The 22,606-nt window shown below is 39.9% G+C and overlaps 1 protein-coding gene across 1 annotated transcript in view; it reads left to right on the forward strand.

Annotated features, from left to right (window-relative positions):
• Nucleotides 1-21,313, forward strand: part of ARFGEF2 (ADP ribosylation factor guanine nucleotide exchange factor 2) — a 36,657-nt gene extending 15,344 nt beyond the window's left edge. Inside the window, exons 13-39 of the mRNA XM_009908664.2 lie at nt 49-157; nt 640-841; nt 1,566-1,677; nt 2,261-2,466; nt 3,322-3,406; nt 3,496-3,667; nt 4,751-4,902; nt 5,090-5,218; nt 5,578-5,736; nt 6,868-7,015; nt 7,933-8,032; nt 9,221-9,261; nt 9,348-9,517; nt 10,452-10,603; nt 10,794-10,966; nt 11,916-12,076; nt 12,892-13,022; nt 13,124-13,253; nt 14,123-14,258; nt 15,077-15,215; nt 15,304-15,358; nt 15,588-15,702; nt 15,972-16,102; nt 17,454-17,622; nt 17,997-18,135; nt 19,133-19,250; nt 20,107-21,313. Of these exons, the coding sequence (XP_009906966.2) occupies nt 49-157; nt 640-841; nt 1,566-1,677; nt 2,261-2,466; nt 3,322-3,406; nt 3,496-3,667; nt 4,751-4,902; nt 5,090-5,218; nt 5,578-5,736; nt 6,868-7,015; nt 7,933-8,032; nt 9,221-9,261; nt 9,348-9,517; nt 10,452-10,603; nt 10,794-10,966; nt 11,916-12,076; nt 12,892-13,022; nt 13,124-13,253; nt 14,123-14,258; nt 15,077-15,215; nt 15,304-15,358; nt 15,588-15,702; nt 15,972-16,102; nt 17,454-17,622; nt 17,997-18,135; nt 19,133-19,250; nt 20,107-20,289 (3,717 nt within the window). The 3' untranslated portion in view covers nt 20,290-21,313. The remainder of the gene's footprint in view (nt 1-48; nt 158-639; nt 842-1,565; nt 1,678-2,260; nt 2,467-3,321; nt 3,407-3,495; nt 3,668-4,750; nt 4,903-5,089; nt 5,219-5,577; nt 5,737-6,867; nt 7,016-7,932; nt 8,033-9,220; nt 9,262-9,347; nt 9,518-10,451; nt 10,604-10,793; nt 10,967-11,915; nt 12,077-12,891; nt 13,023-13,123; nt 13,254-14,122; nt 14,259-15,076; nt 15,216-15,303; nt 15,359-15,587; nt 15,703-15,971; nt 16,103-17,453; nt 17,623-17,996; nt 18,136-19,132; nt 19,251-20,106) is intronic.
• Nucleotides 21,314-22,606: the final 1,293 nt, after the last annotated feature.

A 22,606-nucleotide genomic window follows, 5' to 3' on the forward strand; every position in this document is an offset into this window, starting at 1 on the left:
TTTGAAGGCACCATTTATTTATTGTTTGTTTTGTTTTGTGCTTTTCAGGAACTAAGCCTGAGGAAAAAAGGACTTGAATGTTTAGTTTCTATTTTAAAATGTATGGTAGAGTGGAGCAAAGACCTTTATGTGAACCCAAATCATCAGGCTAGCTTGGGTAAGATTATTTCCTCATGGAGAGACTAATTTGTTTAAGTGTGTCCCTGTGTGTACTCAGTGTTTAGAAGCTCTTGAGAAAGGTGGATGCTAAGTTTATGCAGAACAATTTCTTTAGACCAAGTATTTAATGAACAATTGTTCATGCTATTGTAGTAACTGACTCTGAAGTGTCTGATTTGAATGGCCAGGTGCTGTTGAAGAGTTGTAGCCAGGCCATTGTCTGCACTACAAAAGCTGGCTTGTATACAACAGGACATGTGATGAGTCTTGCAGTTACTAAAGTGAACTGCAAGAATTTCTCCATAGCTGCTGCTGCTCTCCTGCCTTTTATTGGATGATTTTGGAATTGCATCAATATGGCTTCTTTGTTTAGTGCAGACTGCCAAAGAGAGTATTGACTCAAATTTGTACTGAACAGTATTACAGCTAAAAGGTTTTGACTGAGCAGAGTAACGCAAATCTCACCCTGTTTATAAATAGGTTCATATAAACCATCTGAACAGGAAATGGCCGAAGGTAAATGCCTGGACAGTGCAGGGAGACGGAGTAGTGTCAGCTCCTTGGACTCCACTGTATCTTCAGGAGTTGGAAGTGTTGGTACCCAGACTGCTGTCCAAGATGATCCTGAGCAATTTGAAGTAATCAAGCAACAAAAGGAAATAATTGAACATGGGATAGAACTGTGAGTCCAGCACAACAAGAAAATGTCACTTGTTTTAAAAAACCTTGTACAATGACTGTTTCTTGCAGTCTTATGTAGTCAAACCTGCAGGGATGTTTAAAAATGGATCTACATGCTGCAGACTCTTGTCTGCTGTTGTCAAAAGCTGATCTTGGAGGCTATTGTAGGTAAAAGGATTCAGTAAAATCTTGGGTGGAGTTGAAAGGTGGTTTCACAGCTTTCCTTTGTATTGGTTCAGCCACACAGGAAAGTGTGTGTTTATCTAGAGAGAAATTGATTTGTGCAGGCAGGCTTAATGTTGTCTTACAGCTCTTAGACCATTTGTTGTCTTCTATTGAAACAGAACTTGGGTAATTTAAATCATTATCCAGCTGTGCTTTTTTATTTATTTGGGAATCTTTGGAAGTGCTATAAAAATGTTTTGAACAGCAACATTTGTATCACTTTATGGAAAACCTCCAATTTTTACTATTTCAGAAGGGGCAATTTTGAAGTAAGTTTTCCAGCCATAATTTTCAAGTCTATCAGCAACTGCATGTACCTTAGGAGAGGTAGCTTCTGGTGTGATGGTTAGCATCTGTTGCACATTCTTGGGACATTTTTAATTAGAAAAATATGTTTCCTGTAAAAGGAACAATTGTATAGGCTCTAATACTTCTTTTCATTTGCATAGGCTCTAATATTTTTCATTTGTCTCAATTTCTCCATGTTTTTGCCTGAATAGGTTCAATAAGAAACCAAAGAGAGGGATACAGTATCTCCAGGAGCAGGGAATGCTCGGTGCTACAGCAGAGGACATTGCACAGTTTTTGCACCAAGAAGAACGCCTCTGTTCTGTAAGCTCGTGTGTCATATAAGTTAGTTAACCATCTTCCACTGTCATCTTCTCCCCTGTCTTTTGATGTCTTTCTGCACTATCTTTACTTCATATTTCATTATGGGATAACTGATAGTGTGAGGCTTCTAATGGAGGTTCTTAATAGCAGTGCCACCTCCACTTTTTATTTACTTTGGCCCAGGCTTTTTAGTAGAGTAACTGTGTTTAAAGCACAGAGCTAAGAGGGACTCCCCATAGCTGGCAGCGTGTGTTCTAGCTGCGTTGCCAGTGTCTTGCCAGCAAGGGAGTATTGTGTACTGCAGTGGCAAAGCATTCTGTGTGTGAAACTAGACCCAGCTGAGCTTTCCTTAGCTCTGCAGGAATGCAGACCTAGCTTTGGGGAGCGAGGGAGGCAGGAATATGCAGACTAAGGACATTTCTGATGGCACTGGTTTCTTGTTGTCCCTCCAGTGGCTGCACTGCCCACACAGTTAAGCGTACTGCTCTTGCAAAACTGACAGCTGTGCAATTCCTGTCATGTAAACTTCCTTGCAAAGCTGGCAGTTGGATTACACAGTAATAACTGTCTCTTGTGTTTTCAGACTCAAGTGGGAGAATTTCTTGGGGAAAGCAACAAGTTTAACAAGGAAGTGATGTATGCCTATGTAGACCAGCTTGATTTCTGTGGAAAAGACTTTGTCTCTGCTCTGCGTATGTTTCTGGAAGGTTTTCGTCTGCCAGGTGAAGCCCAGAAGATTGATAGATTAATGGAGAAGTTTGCTGCTAGATATATTGAGTGCAACCAACGGTAATTCAACCCCTTTTTATTAGAGAAGTGCCTGAAGAACAGCTGTATTGTTTGTGGCCCTTAGAGGCAGGATGCAGCTCATTTACAGCAGGTCAGGAGCTTCTACAGGCTTGTCTGAGGAGCAGATCTCGTTGCTAATAGTGGTGCTGACCCTCTTTCAGTAGCTAGGCAAAATGGAAACTTTGGATAGAAAGTGTCCTTATGCTGCCATTTCATTAAATCCCAAGCACTTGCTAGAAGGAATTGTTGGAAGAGGAAAGCCTTGAGTATGTTAATCTGTCTCTATGTTAGCTGTTAGGTTTATAAACAAATGAAGAGCGCTCAAGTGTAAACAACAGTAATAAGAAGTAGCAATTGCTAAAATGAAAGCATATGGCATAAACAGCTACTAAGGTGTTACACTTGTTTTAACTTGCCCATTAGAGGTTGAACAGAATTTATATACATTAGCTGACATCATGTAGGCGGTGTTGCTGTTGTCTAATGCAGTAAGCCGCCACTGGCATTTAGCTAGGTGTTCAGGCTTCATTGATTCCCATTCCTTGCTCCAGTTAGTGCATCACTAGGGTTAGTTTTGTATAATTATTTCTGAAACAGTGAAAGAAATCAGCTGTTCTTTAACTTATGTAGGGTTACCCAAAGAAAGATAGTGTGCACTCTTTTGGGAATGTACTTGAGAATTCCAGTCATCAGTAGTTTTCAACACTGAAAGATGCTGCTGTTGTATTTTGTCTCCCATTTTATTTGTTGAATGCATTGCTCTTCTGGCTGTTTTTCTTGCATGTAGAAATAGAGCTCTTGGGTTGAGGAATTAAGGTTCTAAAACCTGTTTTGCCTTTTTTTTTCTTCCCTTAGGCAAACCCTATTTGCTAGTGCTGACACTGCCTATGTTTTGGCATACTCTATTATAATGCTGACTACAGACTTGCACAGTCCACAGGTAGAAATTAAACTAAACCCCTAGAAGTTCAATTTTCCTGAGAACTTGCATTTAAAATCTTACCTCTACCTTCCATTCTTTTTTCCCAGGTGAAAAACAAAATGACAAAGGAGCAATACATTAAAATGAATCGAGGAATCAATGACAGTAAAGACCTGCCAGTAGAGTATTTATCCACAATCTATGAAGAAATAGAAGGAAAGAAAATTGCAATGAAAGAGACAAAAGAATATGCAATTGCGACCAAGTGTAGTAAACCAAGTAAGAAGGAACTAGGAACTGGGAAGACCTCAGTGCTCTTGAACTCTTGCAGTAACTTTCAGGATGGCATAGTGGAGTTCAGATCCCTTTTTTGAAAACACCTCTGTGCAATGCATAAGTTACATTTAGAATGGCTAATATCTATCTTTGGAATGAAACTGTCTCTGTTATTACTTAATACTGCTGCTTCTGTGATGGAAACATAGCTGTGTAAATGCACCTGGCACCATTGTAGAGAGGCACTAGGGACTAGATTTGGGGGTTATTGTTTTTAAATGGACATGTGAGGGGGGAAACAGGTAGAGTAATTGAAGCTGGCACTTTGCAGGTTAGCAGATTTTTATATACTAGACAAGAAGTGAGGTTTTCCTTTGGGTTGGCTGTTAGTAGCATGTCCTAGCTCAGAGGCTAAGTGCTACAGTGACAGCGTTTGTGAAAGATTGATGGGAGTTTGTCATGGTCTCTAGTCACCTATCCTCATCTAGACCAAATGAGGACTTCTGTACATAGTACACACCAAAACCCAGTATCTCTAGCTGTACTCTGCTTTTACTCTGAATAGGTGGTATTAATTTAATTCAAGTTAATGAACTCTGAATCTTCAGCATAGTGTTCTCTGTGCTGTTGGGAGGCTTCCTAGATGAAAATAGGAATTCAGTTGATTTACTTGGACATTGAAGTTGCAACTGTTAGGATAAAGAAGCACCGAGTTATTAACTTACTTATCAAAGGCTTATCAAAGTTTTGAGGATGTCAGGCTAAGGAGGTGAAGGATTTTTCCATCCATTTTACATGCAGTAACTAATAGAACATGCATCTCTGACTTCAATGATTAGGCCTTAATGTGACATACATAATGAAGTGCTGAATTAGTTATTCTGTGTAGAATGAAGTTGTGGTGTGGGTTTTAGTGTTGGAGTTCCTTGCTTGTAACCTATGATAACTTCCTGAATTCTAATGTTCTGGGAGTTTTTTAGATTCCATTTGCAATGTCTTTGACATTTTGTGATGCTCAGCATGGAGATATGGAATGTGTTCTAGTAACCAAAGAAAACCAATGCAGCTGTTTGGTGTTGCCCTTAGGTGTAGCTAATGAGAAGCAGCGGAGGTTGTTGTACAACTTGGAGATGGAGCAGATGGCTAAAACAGCTAAAGCTCTCATGGAGGCTGTAAGCCACGCTAAGGCACCTTTTACTAGTGCCACTCATCTGGATCATGTCAGACCCATGTTCAAAGTGAGTGTGAAATTCTCCTTCTGTCTTCATTGCTAAGAGTCTTAAGCATGGTAAAAAGTGGAACATTGTTCTGAGGAGTTAAGTAAGGCAGCAGCTTGGACACTCTGGATATATTTGGGCTTGGTTACCTAGTGTCTTGAGCTAAAATTGTGATAGACTTCTAAACTTAGTTTCTCCCTTTCTTTAGCTTGTCTGGACTCCACTGCTGGCAGCTTACAGCGTGGGCTTACAGAACTGTGATGACACAGAAGTTGCATCCCTTTGCCTGGAAGGAATACGCTGCGCAATTAGAATAGCCTGTATCTTTGGAATGCAGGTTGGTGTACGGCTTCCTGGGGGCAGCGTAAGCTCTGGCAGGGAGGTGAAGAATTGCAAACAACTTATATGTAGAAAATGAACTGTCTCATCTAATTTCTTGCAATGGGAAAACATCACAGTCTCATATTAGTTCTAGATGCTGGCATCCTCGAGCTTTTCTTCAACACTGCTTTCCTCTTATTATGGAGTCTTCTATTAAGAGCATTTACTAGCTTGCCTCCTACTCTTCTTCATCTGGAAAGTGCTCTAGCATAATTGTCAACTATACATAGAAGGATAATGGTGTGGGCATGCTGGACAAAGCTTTCTCTCGCTCTTCAGGGATGTGATTACAATGCTTTTCTCTCTGTCTTGTAGCTTGAACGAGATGCTTATGTACAGGCCCTTGCTCGGTTTTCCTTGTTGACTGCCAGTTCCAGTATTACAGAAATGAAACAGAAGAACATAGATACCATTAAGACACTTATTACAGTTGCTCACACAGATGGCAACTATCTTGGGAACTCTTGGCATGAGGTAAAAATCTTGATTAGTTTAAATAGTGTAACTGCATTATTTTTTGAGAACTTGTAGGTTTGTGCTGTTCTACTACTGCCAGTCTTTAACTGCCTTTAGCAACCATCATGTGTCAGAACATGAAGATGTGCATGCCAAGTGCAATATTTTGTTAGTGGTTTATATATATATGTCTGTATATATGAAATGCACTTTTTTTTTTTTCACTCTATAGGCACTGTGTGACCAATACTGTAATTTTTGTAGGTGTTTCTGGTACGGAACTAAAACCATAATAAAATCTCAGTTGACTTCAGAAAATTCTGCACAGAAACTCTTGTATTTGTGTTCATGTAAACATAAATGTTCTCCCTCACAGCTCCAGATATATCTGTGCAGCATTTGGCAACATTGACACCACTGTCACTTGAAAAAGTAGGGCTAAAATAATTTGGTGGGGGATAGGTGAGAATAACTTAGCAGGACCATATGCATTTTCTTAAAGCATATGTTCCAGGAGCTCTCTTCATCAGATCTAAATCTGCTGCTGCTATAAGGGGCATTCCTGCTGCATTATGTTCTCTGGCAATAGTCTACATGAAAATATGAGCCAAAAGCTACTTTAGCTGACGAATTACTTGGAGCTGGCTTACAGTATACCCTCACAAATGCTTATGCCAGTCCAAGGGATGTTGCAGCAGAGGAGTAAGAAAGAAGAGAGAGTCGGTTTTGTGCTGATGGCAAAACACAACATTGGCATTTTCACTGTCTACATTGGAACATCACTAATCAAAGTGGCAGCTGCAATAATTCAGCCTTTTCATCTCTCTGTGACTATGAACTCTCAAGATCAGCTCCAAGGTGTTTATAGTTTTGAAAGTTGATGCTCTGAGTAGGAATATAAAGGTTTCCTCTAGTAGAGGTCCAAGTTAGATTTTTGGGTATTGTTTGTTGTCTCTTGTATTGGAATGATTCATGGCAGCTGGTGAGCTCAAATGAATTGCTCAACCTAATTTCCACTTGCATTGGTAATGTTTTAGCTACTTAATAACTGCTGTCAGTGGCAAAGTTGTTTTAAGGGGTGGAGAACCTGAAAAAGCTATAAATACTAAATATAAACAAATAGGAATAAAAACATGTTTTTGGTTTTAGATCTTGAAATGTATCAGCCAGCTGGAACTAGCACAACTTATAGGAACTGGAGTGAAAACTCGCTATTTATCTGGCTCTGGGCGTGAAAGGGAAGGAATCATTAAAGGCTATGCGTCTGGAGGAGAAGAATTCATGGGCCTGGGATTAGGTAAGATTAATCTTGAACATCACAGAGATGCACATAGAAGTGAAATATGATGGCTAAGAAAGCTCAGTGTTAAAGACGCCAAAAGATTTACTTGCTTCCAGGGGGAGCTGTATTAGATTAATGAAACTTCAAAAAATGCAACTGTATATATCAAGATTTATTCATAATTACCAAATCTGTTCTAACTTTGTAACTGGGTCAAGCTGTGAAACTCCTCCAGATATTTTGGGAGATATTGTTGTATAAATTGCTTTACCATACTTAACAAGGGATGGTTTTGTTACCAGTTTCTTCTTTCTATGCTCTGTTTTTAATAGCAAAAGGACAAACCCTGTATCTTTAGGAACTAATGGGTGTTCCAGTGATAATTTGCTTTCCAAAGGAATTGCTTATTTCTACATGTTGGCTTTGCTGTCCTAGTTTCTATTGTTCCTGTAGTATGTGCAAGAAACAAACCTTGGATTTTAAGCTGTAAATTAGAGAGGCAATGTAAGTTGTCTTAAACTTTGGAAAACCATCAAAGAAACCTTTTTAATTTGGAAGCTCTCTGGAGCTGATGCTGTATGCAGTGATGATGCTGAAAATGCTGGGCACAATTCTGTTATAACTTCCTTGTACCTGACTTATAGTTAATATTTTAAAATAATATTTTCCCATTTCCAGTATTACTAACTGCATTACATCATCCTAACTTAATAAACATGATAGCCAAAACCCAGTGCCCTCAGGGAGAAATAAAACCTACTTATTACTGGAGGTTTAATTGTGTAATAGTCTGACAGAAATCTGGCAAAGGCACCATCTGCTCTGTGTTAATTTGAAGTGGCAGTCACTTCTCTCTGCCTACATGTATGAGGTTGGGGTTGATATGAAGTCACATGATACTAGATACTGTTTTTTAATGGCTTTTCTTGCAGGTAACCTTGTTGGCAGTGGAGCTGATAAAAGGCATATGGCAAGCATTCAAGAGTCTGTGGGAGAGACCAGTTCACAGAGTGTAGTGGTGGCAGTGGACAGGTACTGAGAACGTAATCTCTTTCTAGAGAAAGTGTCACTGAAAGTTACCAACCATCCTCACTTCAGTTGCAGTCTCTGCCAGGGGCTTTTGTTCCTGAAGCCCGTTTCTCTTGTGAGAATGATGCTGGTATTGAAGTGTTTTATCTGGACCAAATAGGTTATCTCTTTAGGCATGAAAGAGTCAAAAAGGAAAGACTGCCATTAAATAGCACTGTAACTGATGTGAGTTGTGAAGGGGCACTCTGTGTGCTTGGGGTTTTGTGTCAGATTTACAAATCTGTCTCACAGCTGTCTCTAACCTACATGTGTGTATTTGGGGTTGGGTTTCTTTCTGTCTTTTTAAATTTGACTTAGTCTGAACTGGGCTGGTATCTGAAAAGAACAGATGCTGCTACTCTCTTAAATCCTGCCGTTTTCTTGAGAACTCTGGTCAATTTCAGCATTTCTTTAGTTGTCCTTCTTCAGCTCTTTATTCATTAGTTGCTGCATTCTTGTCCAGATCTTTCTCATCTGTCCTTCTAAAGTATTGTCTAAAGAGAGGCTTCTATCGTAAAGCATGTGTTAGAAGGGGACTTTTTAAAATACTTAAACCATTGGGCAAGGCTGTGAAGTCATACATCCAGACTTATGGTACAATAAATGCCATAAATGTCTGTTATCAAAGTCTGAAAGATTTGGGAGCATTCTGCACATGTCAATCTTCTCCATGAAGTGCAATCAGTGTCAAGACTGAATGACTGAAGGGGAAGAAGGGATAAAAGTACATCTTTCTGGTACCTGTTTTGGCAGCCACAACTCAAGTGAACTTTGTATAAAGATCAAGTAGGTGGCTGGCATCCAGTGAACTCTTACAGCAAAGTATTTTTTTCATGTCTTTTTACTCTCCCTGTGAAATTTACCATACTGACACCCAAATGAGTGTTCCAGCACTACTTGCCCTGCATAAAAATGTGAGCCTGTGCCTCTTTCCTACAGTGGGGAGGGAGCACAGTAGGCTGTGACTTGCAGCAGGGAAGACTATGCTTAGACTAGGAGATGGACAGGAACCGCTGCCAAGGAGTAAACCAGTTGCAGATTCCATGGCATGGAGATTGTAAAGTACCTTCAGGAAATGTGCTGACATTTTAAGATGTGATTGACTCTTGTGGATGTTCAGCTAAAGCTGCAACTCATTTCTTTGTTCCATAGGATATTTACAGGATCAACTAGGCTGGATGGAAATGCAATAGGTATGTATGCTGACCTTGTGGTGGGTAGTGGGAACTGTTGCACTGCAACGCCCTGAACTTACAGTGGTGTGTGTGTCCACGTTCAGTTGACTTTGTCCGCTGGCTGTGTGCCGTCTCCATGGACGAGCTGGCTTCTCCGCACCATCCACGCATGTTCAGCCTGCAGAAGATAGTGGAGATCTCGTATTACAACATGAATCGTATCAGGCTGCAGTGGTCAAGGATTTGGCACGTGATTGGAGATCACTTCAACAAGGTATTTCTTTAAAATACCACGTTGCAGACATACATAGAATACATAGAATAAACCAGGTTGGAAGAGACCTTCAAGATCATCACGTCCAACCCATGAACATGAACAGCAGGACTTCTTTATTCAGCTTTTTCCTTTCAGTGGTGTTATGATGTGATACTTAAAAATGTAAATCCATTAAAGACACCTGAAGGAAGCACCTATTGAGACATCTCAAGTGTGTAAATAGTGATGTCTCAATACTATAGCATAGTTAAGGGGTTTTTGCACTTGTTTTCCTGTGAATGCATCTCAGTTGCCCTTAGGTCTTTACTATCAGCTTCAGAAATGTAGCGTAAGGAGTCATTGTGTTTTTCTGAGGCTAACCAGCTGAAAACATCCTATACTGGACAGTTTGAAGGCTCAGCTTGACAGGGTGCTGAACCATCTTACACTATCACCTAGAAAGGTTGGACCAGATGATCGTTAGGGTCCCTTCCTACCTGGCATTCTGTGACTCTCTGTGATGGAATTGTTTATGGGGAATGATCTTTAATCACATCACTGTATGATTTTTGTTTGTAACTTACTTGTCTTTATGCCATTGCCTCATCCTTCTGGTGAAATGCCAAGTTAGTTTTCCTACAAAACACATACAGGTGATCCTGCAGCAACAAAGATAGTTTCCTTAAGAAGCTGGAAACCAAGATTGGAAGGGGTTGTCTTTTTCTGAATCTAAGATAATCTAATTTTGTGTGTGTGTGTGTGTGTATCTATCTGGCTGTGATAATTCTGCACTCACAAAAACCCATGGATCTGTTCAGTTGGATCAAATGCCTGAAAAACCAGAATGTGCCAGTGAGTTTTAGTGACTGATATAAAACTTGGATGATGAATTTGTTACTCATATATGTGATGTGTTAGCTGTTAAGTGTTTGAAAATACCCTTTTCTTCTAGGTTGGATGTAACCCCAATGAAGATGTTGCCATCTTTGCAGTAGACTCATTGAGGCAGCTGTCAATGAAATTTCTTGAGAAGGGAGAGCTGGCCAACTTCCGCTTCCAGAAAGATTTCCTGAGGCCTTTTGAGCATATTATGAAGAAAAACAGGTGTGATGCTCTGCAGTTTCCTTTGTCAGCTTGTTTTAGCCCTACTTAAAGATGTTCCTTAGTGTGGATTAGATTGTCATGTCCATGGAAGTGGCACAGTTTCGTTGTGTCAGCGTAAAATTGTGGCACTTGTGAAAATCTTCCTTCTTTCTTTGGTTGTTGATTTGTTGTTTCTTTGGGGTTTTTAAAGATCTCCAACGATTCGGGACATGGCCATACGCTGTATTGCTCAGATGGTCAACTCTCAGGCTGCTAATATTCGTTCAGGCTGGAAGAACATCTTTGCAGTCTTTCATCAAGCAGCATCAGACCATGATGGGAATATTGTGGAGCTGGCCTTTCAAACTACGGCACACATAGTTAGTAAGTAGTGCTTGAAATAACTTTGCTGCTGTTTCAAAGGTCCCCATCTGAGTAAGACTTCTGTATTTCTGGGTAAATAAACACAAGATCTTGCAGGCAGACTGTTTAAACTCTGCATCTAGGTCTTGCCTATTAAGTCTCCTGATTGCCATGGACAGGAAAAATTAGATAAAGATAGCCTGCTGTAGAACTTCAAGCTTGGAATTAGAATCAGTAAGTTTGCATGTTGCCCCATCTGTCACAAAAAGTTGTTTTGGACTAAGGAACACATTTCATGAACTTCTGTGCTGATTCAATAGCATATGGTGGGGATCATAAGGCTTGTGACTGACTGTAGAGTTCAGCTGAGACAGCCTCCCTGCTCTAAACAACACAGTGCTGCCATTGTTAGAGGAAGACAACTCAATCAATGCAAATAGTAGTGAACCAGGTTGCTGTTAACTTGAGAGTTGTAGTTTGTTCAAAAGCTTGTACACATCGGATTTGTTTTGTGTTTAATCTGTCCTTTAAGTCTGAAACCTAACTGCTTTTTCCTCTCTTGCTATGGAATGTGAATAGTTACAGGCTTGGATGATGATTTGGGTTAAATTGGGTAACTTGCTTCACAGCAGGGATGCTAACAGAAGCTTTGCTTCTGTTTCTCAAAATATTAAATCTTTGGGCTGCATGTGATGTGGGAGGAAACTGAGCTGTATAAGAAGCCACAAAATAATCCTGGGTTATAAAACTGGTAACTATCCAACCTAAGAAAATATGATGCTGACAAGTCTGGGTGGTGGGATGGGATGGGGAAGCATGCAAGGGAAGGCAGAGAGCCATGTTTAATGTGGATGATCTTGGTCCTTATGTGTTTGTCCATTCGATAGTGATACACCATGGCTGATGTATGTAGAACAATGCCATTGTCTATGGATTTCAATATCATTGAACTTTTCTTTGTTCTTCACAGCAAATATTTTTCAACAGCACTTTCCAGCAGCAATTGACTCATTTCAGGATGCAGTCAAATGTCTTTCTGAGTTTGCCTGCAATGTTGCATTCCCAGACACCAGCATGGAAGCTATTAGGCTAATTCGGTATTGTGCAAAATACGTTTCAGAAAGACCACAGGTATTTTCTGTCTGTGTTTAATCTTATGTGTTCTTGCACCACCTTCTGCTGTTAAACTGAGACTAGCCTTGTAACTAGGGAAGAGCTTTCAGACTCATGCTTGAGCCTTCCAGCAGTGTTTAACTTGTTTTGGTACTATGTAAGCAGCAAAGTAGGAGTAATTAAAAAAATCTAAGTCTCATCAGTCCAAATTGGAAATAACTGAATGTAATTTTTTTATAGTGTTAGGATGACTGGGAAAACAGTACTACTTGTTCTGTCTCACTTACTGTGTCTAGTTAAATTGGTTACAAACATGGATATTTTTCTACCTGAGTCTATTATGTGAATACTTAATACAATAATCACCTTGCTGAAAAGAGCTTGGAGTTAGTTTGCAGTCACATGTTACTGTTGCAAGCTCTGCATACTGTATTTAACATCAGAGAAGTGTACAACTGGTTTATGCCAAACTCATACTTCCTTATTGCCTATATTTACATAATTGTGTCCTGTCACTGTTACATGTGCTTCTTAAAGTCCAAACCTCTGAAACTTGGAAAGCCTTTGCCAGGACTTAAGTAAAATGGATTTAAGTATCTACCTTTTTTTCCCCCTCTAATATTTTCACAAGTATTATGTCTAAGGCTTATATTTCACAGCATTTGAGTGTTATGGTAGAAACTGAGCTAACTTTTCAAGTGCTTCTGAGCTACTATTAGTATCTACATCTATCAGATGTGAAGATTTTAGACATTTTGTTGGTTTTTTTTTGTTTGGGGTGGGTTGGTTTGTTTGTTTTATTTTAATTATTTTTTTTCCTGTCCATCTCCAAGGTATTAAGAGAATACACAAGTGATGACATGAATGTCGCTCCTGGGGACAGAGTATGGGTCAGAGGATGGTTTCCCATTCTGTTTGAACTTTCCTGTATCATCAATCGTTGCAAATTAGATGTTCGAACAAGGTAATAAAGCTTTTCTTTGTTTCCCATTACTGCAGACATCTCCTGGGTACACATCTTAACTTTCTTTCCCTCCCCCTTTATTTGTCTGGCTTTGTTTATAGAGGCTTAACAGTGATGTTTGAAATAATGAAGAGTTATGGCCATACCTTTGAAAAGCACTGGTGGCAGGATCTGTTCAGAATTGTGTTTCGGATATTTGATAATATGAAACTCCCCGAACAACAAACAGAGGTAAAAGCAAGTAAATGTAAGAGTTGATTAAGGACTGAAGCAATCAAGGCAGCAGTTCGTATGGTTTGTCTTTTCAGTGTATTTCTACCCTCTACTACCCCAAATGCTGTTGTATTCTGTGGTGTGTGTGAAACGTGTTGTAGTATTAGGCACTGTAGCAGTCTGGGCTGGGTGCTTTCTGCTGCGGGGGTGCTTCCTGTGTCCAGAAGTCCAGCCCAGTGGGTGGACAAAGGAAACCAGGTGTTTCCTACCATAATTCTCTGCACCACTATAAGATCCAGTGCAGGGTCTGGCACTTCGTCTTTCTTCCTCCTCCGCCACCTGGTAACTGGGTGAGATGTCTCCGGCTAGGCCCAAGGCCTGGGGGGATGGGCAGTCTCAGATCTGGCCAGCTGAGACTAGCCTAGCAGTGGAGTGGGACAGGGGGGAAGAAGGAGCCCTGGGGGTCCTGGGTGTACCCTCAGGTGGGGATGGGATGTTTCTGTGTCTGCTTTGGGATCTCTTTTGTCACTGCACTTCTGGTTCTCTGTAAACATTCACTGCTTTCCATTTAACCTTTCCATCGCTTTTGCAATCCATTTGTCTGAGTCGTTGTTTCTGCCCGTGGTGGGCAGGGGGTCTGCCTAAACCATCACAGGCACCTATCTGTCTGTCTGGGTATCTTCAAGGACATACTTGTCACTTTGTGAAAATGTTTCCTGAGCAGTGTTCATGTATCCAACTAAATGCTTCTGATGAGATGTCTGCTGTAGTGAGGCTACTTGGTTTTGTTTCAGTTCAGCCTGTGTCCCTTGAATAGCAGTGCATAAGCCAGGTGCTCTCATCACAGAACTCCTCCCATAAACCAGACTTTTCCTTTCTTCTCGTAGAAATCTGAATGGATGACCACTACATGCAACCATGCACTTTATGCAATCTGTGATGTATTTACACAGTTTTATGAAGCTTTAAATGAGATCCTTCTTCCTGACATACTTGCACAGTTACACTGGTGTGTAAAACAAGGTAGCTTATTTATATCTTGTGTCTTTTGATGAATGTTATTTTCTGAATGTTCCTTACTTAAGAAAAGTAACCTTAACTGAATTTTAGAACAATAAAAACTACCATTAGGACAATGTTATGTAATAGATGGATGCAGTGTCTTAATTAAATAGAATGATGCTTGAATATTTAGTTAGGCAGTTTCTCTGTTAATGTGTTTATGTTTATGGTGCTATTGTGACAGAGCAGAAACTTTGGATGAGTTGTGTTAATCTTCTGCCAAAACCTTTTCTCTGTTTGGCTGCATGGATAAAATGTCTCATTTCTTTACACACACCTACATACATGGATTCTGACTGTTTGGGTTTTGGCGTCTTTTTACCTTCCCCCTCCCTCAACCATCTAGTACTTTTAAATGCTACCTTCTGAAGACTGTGCGTTCTTTTGGGCTCCAACTCTTATGCCTGAAATATTGGTAGCATGGGATGAGGGAGGGGGCACTACCTTGCAGGAGAGCATAAGTTTCTAATTGGTACTTCTCCTTCCTTTGTCTCACTGTATACTTCCTTTCTTCTTCTCTCCTGTCTTTTGAAATCCAAACAGGAAAGACAATCTCAAAGTCTATTGCTAAACACTTGCATTCAGTAGGTTCCTGAGCTTGATATTATTGTGGCCTACTTTATAAGTAGGCTTGGTGATTTTCACAGTATTGGTAAAAATGTTTAATGGAGCAGTAAGAGAGAAATGCTGAGTTTTGCATTGGTGTTGTAGCAGTTTGTGATGGTTTAAGCAGCCTAAACTGTCACACAGTGGATAAACATGGAGCCTTTCTTTCACAGATAATGAGCAGCTGGCTCGATCAGGTACAAACTGCCTGGAAAACCTGGTAATACTAAATGGGCAGAAATTCAGCACTGAAGTCTGGGCTCAGACGTGCAATTGTATGCTGGAAATCTTCAAAACTACCATTCCACATGTGTAAGTTAATGAATGTAATTCTCATACTGATACCTGGTTCCAGAGCAACAATATTTACTTACCTTTTTTTTTTTTCTCCTTTGTGAAGCTTGCTGACATGGAGGCCTGCAGGAGTAGAGGAAGACTCATCTGAAAAACATTTGGTAAGTATCAGTTGAGTGCAACAAGCTAACCTGGAGGGTTTTGTGTTAGGTTAGCTTTCAAAGTATGTTATTGTAGTAAATGCACTTGAGAACAAATACTGGAATTGACACTATAAGATATAAAGAATGGATTAGCTCTTTGAACCTAGGATGAGTGAAGTCATCTGTAAAGTGATAAATGCTTTGTAGTTAGTGTTTTGGATTGCTGGAATTCTGCATCCTCTTCTAGGATTTAGACCTGGATCGCCAGTCCTTAAGCAGCATGGATAAAAACGCTTCAGAAAGAGGACAAAGTCAATTTTCAAATCCAACAGATGAGAGCTGGAAAGGTGGTCCATATACAAGTAAGGAAAACATGCCAGTGTATTAGATGACCTTCTAAAGCCCCTCTTAGTCCAATTCTATAGTTCTGTAGAGAAAGTTTGTCGGCCTTTAAACTTGGGGTACCTCTTTACAATATGTTCATGCCTCACAGAGAAATTTTCTCTTTATAAGGTAATTTAAAGCATCACTAAATATCAAAATGCTGAAGGTAATGTAATGATTTGCTAGCCTGTTGTAAGTGAATTGTTATTAAGCTGTTTCTGAAGCTTGTTTTGCTCCATTTCATTAGACCAGAAACTGTTTGCTGGCCTCCTTATAAAGTGTGTGGTGCAGCTGGAATTGATACAGACCATTGATAATATAGTGTTCTATCCAGCAACAAGCAAGAAGGAAGATGCTGAGCACATGGCTGCAGCGCAGGTACCATCAGACTTATAACTTCGTTGTCAGTAAAGTACAAAGCCTGTGGAATGCTTTGGAATCTGTTTACCAAACACTCTTCTCTCAGCACTACTCTGAATGCCTCCTGTTACTATTAAGCTGTGATTTATAGTTTCAATTTACTTTTTTTTTTTACTGCTTCCCATTATTATCAGTGTAGTATGATAATGTTTTTATAATGAATACATACTCATCAAGAATGTCTTTGCTTGTTTTGGGGAGAGCATTCTTTTGTGGTGTTTAGCCTGAATGTCTTTATTTACTCACAGCTGAGGCTTCGTTCAGCCTCTAGGTCTTTATGTAGGAAGAGATGTGGAAGCTGAGTTTTAGCACTATTAATGATCAAGATATAACTCGTTACTACCTTCTGAGAGGTTCTTGTGCCTGAGCATTCTGATTCTAGGGAATAGTGCAAGGTAGCTCTTTCTTGTTTGTGTTAATAAAGTCCTAAGATTGGAAGTTTGGTCTAGTGTATTCAGACAGTGTTTTAGGGATGGTATCATAGTAGTATCATAGTATCAGTCAGGGTTGGAAGGGACCACAAAGATCATTTAGTTCCAACCCCCCTGCCATGGGCAGGGACACCCCACACTAGATCAGGCTGGCCAGAGCCTCGTCCAGCCTGGTCTTAAGCACCTCCAGGGACAGGGCCTCAACCACCTCCCTGGACAACCCATTCCAGGGCTTCACCACTCTCATGGGGAAGAACTTCCTCCTCACGTCCAGCCTGAATCTCCCCACCTCCAGCTTCATTCCAATCCCCCTAGTCCTATCACTACCTGACATCCTGAGAAGTCCCTCCCCATATAGTATAGTTTAATTCCTAATGAAATTAGCTAAAAATATTGACCACTGTCACTGAAACTCAACATTAGCCACAGATGGAGAACTTTTGTACTATGCAACATTGAAACCTGCCCTGTTTTTGTGGTTCATTTTGGTGTTTTTCAGAATTCAGCAGCCCTACTCAGTCAGCTCCTAGAGGAGAGGAAATGTTCTGTTTTGTATTGTTAGGTTCTTTTTATGCCTTGATAAGGGAGGTCCTTCCCTTATTGTTCTTGATTGTGTGGTGGGTTGTTTTGTTTTGTTTTCTTCTTGCCAACAACTAGAATAGATCATAACTTCCCATTTTTAGAATATCCTACTGAAAAGACCACATCTCTGATAATTGACAAGACCATTCTGATGTGCTGTATTATGCTAATACCTTGCATGCACCCAGAAATGGAATCTGGACTTAGTGGTGTATAGTCTGTGAAGTATGAAAGCCTCTTAAGCTTGTATAAGAATGTTGTTGACACTCCTTGCTCTCTTCCCTCTCTCCTTTTAGCGAGATGCATTGGATGCAGATATCCACATTGACACAGAAGACCAGGGAATGTATAAATACATGTCTTCACATCACCTCTTTAAGTTATTAGATTGCCTGCAAGAGTCTCATTCATTTTCAAAAGCCTTTAATTCAAATTATGAACAGAGAACTGTGTTATGGAGAGCAGGTGAGGATTTTATGCTTGGCTTGATAAAAATACTAAACCCTACTTAGAGCTTTAGCTCTTGACATGCAAAACTACCCTACTGCAATAATCTCTACAGTGACTCTTGACAGTGATGCAAACTTTTGTTACTTGTCTCCTTCCTGTTTACTAAATTATCTGCTTTTTTGGTTAAAGTACAGCTACAGAGTTGGTACTGTGCAGCTATTTATACTGTAATCTATTTATAAACACACTAGGTCTCAATCAAAATGAAGCAATCTGGGTAAGAAATCATCACTGTTCGCTAGGGGAGGTATTGTTGATAAACTTTACCTCTTGCTTAGTAACTACAAATGTGAATGTTCCATCTCTTCCTGTGTGTAACCAATTTCTAGGGTTCAAGGGTAAATCAAAACCCAATCTCTTAAAACAAGAGACCAGCAGCTTGGCTTGTTGCTTGAGGATACTCTTCAGAATGTATGTGGATGAAAACCGCCGAGACTCCTGGGATGCTATACAGCAGCGGCTGCTTAGGTGAGAGAATCAGCTTGGTTCTGATGCACTTTGCTTTCAGCCAGGATGGTGCATCCCTGGGTACACCCTGGATGAACATACATCTCTGGATGTGTGTTGGTTTAAGTTGCTGAGCAGAATGTGCAAAGTGTATCAAGATACATAGATACATATGACCACCCTGTTAAAAGTGAATTTAGCAGAAGGAAGCAGTGTACTTGCAATAAATTAAGCAGCTTCTTGCCTGACATAAATTTGTCTTTGCAAAAGTGGTAGTGTATGAATGCTTCTAACATCTGAATATATGATGATGTTCAGAGATGTAACAGGATATGGTAATGAGCTGCTGTGTACCTGCAACTCAGGTTAAGAGTAGAAAATTATATTAAATGGACATTAAAAATGCATTGTAGTCCCCTTTATTTGAGAAGTGAGTTGTTGGTACATGAAAGTTCAGAGTATTAATTTCCAGCCAAATAGGAAGAACTCTGGAACTTGCTGTTGGCACCACCTCAGTGGTTTTCATTAGCATTCTGATTTTATCAGCATCTAGGAACATATTCATCTTTCCAGTGTGTAAAAGGGGAGGTTCCATTCCTTCTTTAATTAAAGCAGTTCCTCTTCTGCCATACTAAGTGGTACATTTTGTACCTTGACAGTATAGAGCAAGGACTAAAAACACATTAATACAACAGTAATTCCTCCTCAGTCTGTGATGCTGAGCTCTGCAGATCTTTATTAAAGCAGTCTGGATTTGGAAAATCAGACTCTCCTGCTCTGACTCCATGATTCTTTATTAACTGAACTGAAATAATTTTCATGTTGTTATCTGTAACTACTGCTGTAACATGAAAACCACTGAGACAAATATGTGTGATTGAAGTTGTTTCATGTGACGGAGAACTTTCCCATGGAAACACATCTTGCTTGGAAAAAAAATAATACACTGTAAGAGGACAAGCAGTGCATGGCATTGATGGGTTTTCTTTGTTTTGTCTGAATTGTGTCATCTCTTCAGTGTATGCAGTGAAGCCCTGGCATATTTTATTACTGTGAACTCAGAAAGCCACAGGGAAGCTTGGACCAATCTCTTGCTGTTGCTTTTAACGAAAACACTAAAACTCAGTGATGAAAAGGTAAGAACAGGCTGGAAGTCTGTTTGCATTCAGCTAGTCACTTCTGCTTCTGTTTAATATATATTATTCACTTTCCCTCTAACTGAGTGCTATGAGAAAAAGGTGACAAAATATACTTCTTATTGTGTAAATTCTCAACAGATTTGCATCCTAAATAGTCTGATCCTCTGTATCAGAAGACAGTGTAATGAAGCTGGAAAGGTTTGAGGGAGTGTAACAGGAATAAGGGATACAGACTGGCTCTCATACACAGAGCTCTACGTAGGTTAGACTCTTACTCAGTTACCTTTTATCCAGGGAAGAAAAAAAAAATCAGAAGAGGTGCATAACGTCATTAGCATGAGGAGAGAAGGAAAGGACTGGTAGTGCTTGTACTAGAAGAGATAGTGAATGAGAGTTTTGGAGATGGCAAGTCACTGGAGGAGCAAATAAACCCAAATACACACATAATTGGGATGATGCTTCACACACTGGTTGAGCTGTGGAAGGCTTTATGTATTCTGAATGGTATTTTAGAAGAGGCTGGAGAAGCAACTGGACAAATTCACACCAGAGGGAGATGTGTCTACAAGTAGTCCTTGATACCACCTCTACAATTAGAAGTCCCTGAGCCACAAAAATGGTCTGACTTCTCTTGAGGGAAGTAATGCCAAATGCATGCTTTGCCATATGTTTGCTGTAGGTATCTGCTAAGGCTGCTGTGGAAAACAGACACTGGGTTTGATGGTCTGGGAGGGCCTCTGATCGGCTGAGACTTTGTGCTTTAACAAGTTCATGTAGTCATGGATGTGGAAAACCTCTGCTTTCCTATAGCAACAGAGAATAACATGCTCTTTTTTTGTCTTGTCTTTGACAGTTTAGAGCACATGCTTCAACATATTATCCATACTTGTGTGAAATCATGCAGTTTGACCTGATTCCTGAGCTCCGAGCTGTGCTGCGGAAGTTCTTCCTTCGTATAGGTGTTGTGTTCAAAATCTGCGTAACAGAGGAGCAGATACGGACAACTGGGATAACCTTACCTTCATGGCAGCCCTGAGTAGGGTTGGTTACTGCAGCTTGTACATAAAGCTGTGCTCCACAGGTGAATTAAAATGGATGGGAAAGCATGGGAGCCAGGTGTAACAACACAGCAGCAAGTTACTCTTGCCATAGTGGCATCTGGGAGGGAGGGAAAAACCATCCTGTTCTGTCAATCCTACACAAGTATCAGCAGGTTTATTTAAATTACTGCTTACAGAGCTAATACAGTAGGTGTAACAGTCTCATTGTTTCAATGCTAGTCATCTTTATGATCAAGTCTGTCTCTTCTGGTCTCTTACCACTGCTCAGTCTTGCATCCCAGCTGAAGCTGATCAATCAGCTGGATTCCTCAATAGGAATTATGCCCTCTGGAAATGAATCTACTTGTATAGCCTTGTGATGTTAGGACATGTGTTCATAATAAACTACACTGCAGTGGCTAATGGGCACTGAAGATCATTCTGGGTTTTTATTTGTGTGTACATGACTAGACCAGGCAGTGTGTTATGGTTTTTGACGTGGACAGACAGCCTGTAGGGTATTTGGGTAAAGGGTTTTCCTCCTGTTTAGCAACTCATTTTAAAAGCGTTTTAATATCTTCTATCTTCTGTGACCTGTTTTATGTAAGGTTTTACATCAGGAGCACACCGTAGCAGCTGTTCTATGTAGCTTAACAGTCTTGAGTTGAACATTTGGGAAAAAACCAACCCAAACCAACACATCAAAGACTTAACCTTTCCAGTTAGTTTCATACATTGCCAGATCACAGACAGAGCATATACAGGAATACTGAAAACAAGGGTCAGAACAAACCAACCCACCCTTTTTGCCCTTGGGTACTATGTATTTAGTAGTAATTGTGTCTGTTTGGTAAAAAGTCCTGTCCTTAATACATGTGAACTTCTGTCTTGCTACAGATCTGCAACTTCTGATTTATCTTTTTGTGCAAAAACCTTTTCTTTTCCATTATTAATTCCTGTTGTGATCTAAAATTTAAACTTGAAATAAATCCCTCAAAACTGCTCTAACAAAATCTAAATCAGTTCGCTCATGGACTATATGAGTTACAAACACATCTCTCTGCTTTGATGGTATCTGTGAGGCAGATGTGACTTAGCACTGCATCTTTGCCTGCCCTGGAGACTTCTCTTTGTCTGTTCAAAATGCAGGAGCTGTTCTGACAGCTGTTTCCATGATAGAATATCAGTTTACTATTGGAGTACTGCAGGACTGAGGTCTGACCTTTGAAAAAGAATTTAATTAGAGGTCTTGAGACTTCTCTAACCTGGAAGAGTGTGGCAGGATGGGATGAGGAGAGGTTCCACATTGTAAAATACTATAAACAAAGTTGTTATATGAACTGCTGTGCTCTCTGTAGCAGCACACCTAAAATATAACAGTATTCAAAACCACAAGAAACTCGACAACCTACTTGAACGATAGGAAGTGTTCAGCCTGTTATTTCACTTGTTGTGAGCTGTTTCCAAAGGGTTCATATGGTGCTGTTCAGTAAATTGGCGTGTTCTACTTGAGCATTGTTTGGGAATGGGTTGGCAGTTGGTAGGAGTGATAAGGCTTTCGTATTTTTGTTTCTACTTTATTTTTAACCAAAGAAAAACTAAATGGTGGTTGTGGCTCTTTAAGTTTTAAATGCCCATTAGATGAAATCGAGACACTAACACTTAGCAGAAGGGAATAATATATGGCTACATTTCACAATAGGAGAAGACTGAAAAAAGAAGCAGTGCTGGTATTTAACTTGCTGCATTTGAAATGTCCTTTTATGTTGTGTTTATTACAGTTGTTCATTCCCTGGTAAAATCACCTCATCAGTTACAGTAAAAATGAAGTATTTATTTTAGTTCTATTTAAAGCTGTTAAGACTAGGCTATTTCTTTTGTTCCAGTCCTAGGTAGTCCTGAAGAATCCATGAAACTTCTTATTTTTTCAGATTTTGAATGTGTCACTGCCTTGTTGAATGTACCCCCTTATCTCCTCTCAAAACACAAACTGCTACAAGTTGCATGCTCCCTCTATATTTTATATTTTTGAAAGCCTTACAATTCCTGTCTTGAAACAAGTCTCCTGATTTTCAAATCTTAGACTATATTGCAGTTTTATTGTGGGCTTTCTTTAATGTGCAACACTTGTGCTATTTCTGCATATAGAACAAGGGTGTTAATCAAGCCATTCCTTCAGCCTTAGGTCTGAGACTGTTGTTTTAGCAAAGCTGGGTTTTTTTAATCGTATTTATGCCATATACAAACTGCTGAAATTAGGTATGTGACATCCAAACAGCCTAGACTCTGTAGTGCATGAAGGAGAAGGGGGAT

Source organism: Dryobates pubescens, chromosome 26 (genome assembly GCF_014839835.1).
Source record: "Dryobates pubescens isolate bDryPub1 chromosome 26, bDryPub1.pri, whole genome shotgun sequence".
Taxonomy (NCBI): Eukaryota; Metazoa; Chordata; class Aves; order Piciformes; family Picidae; genus Dryobates; species Dryobates pubescens.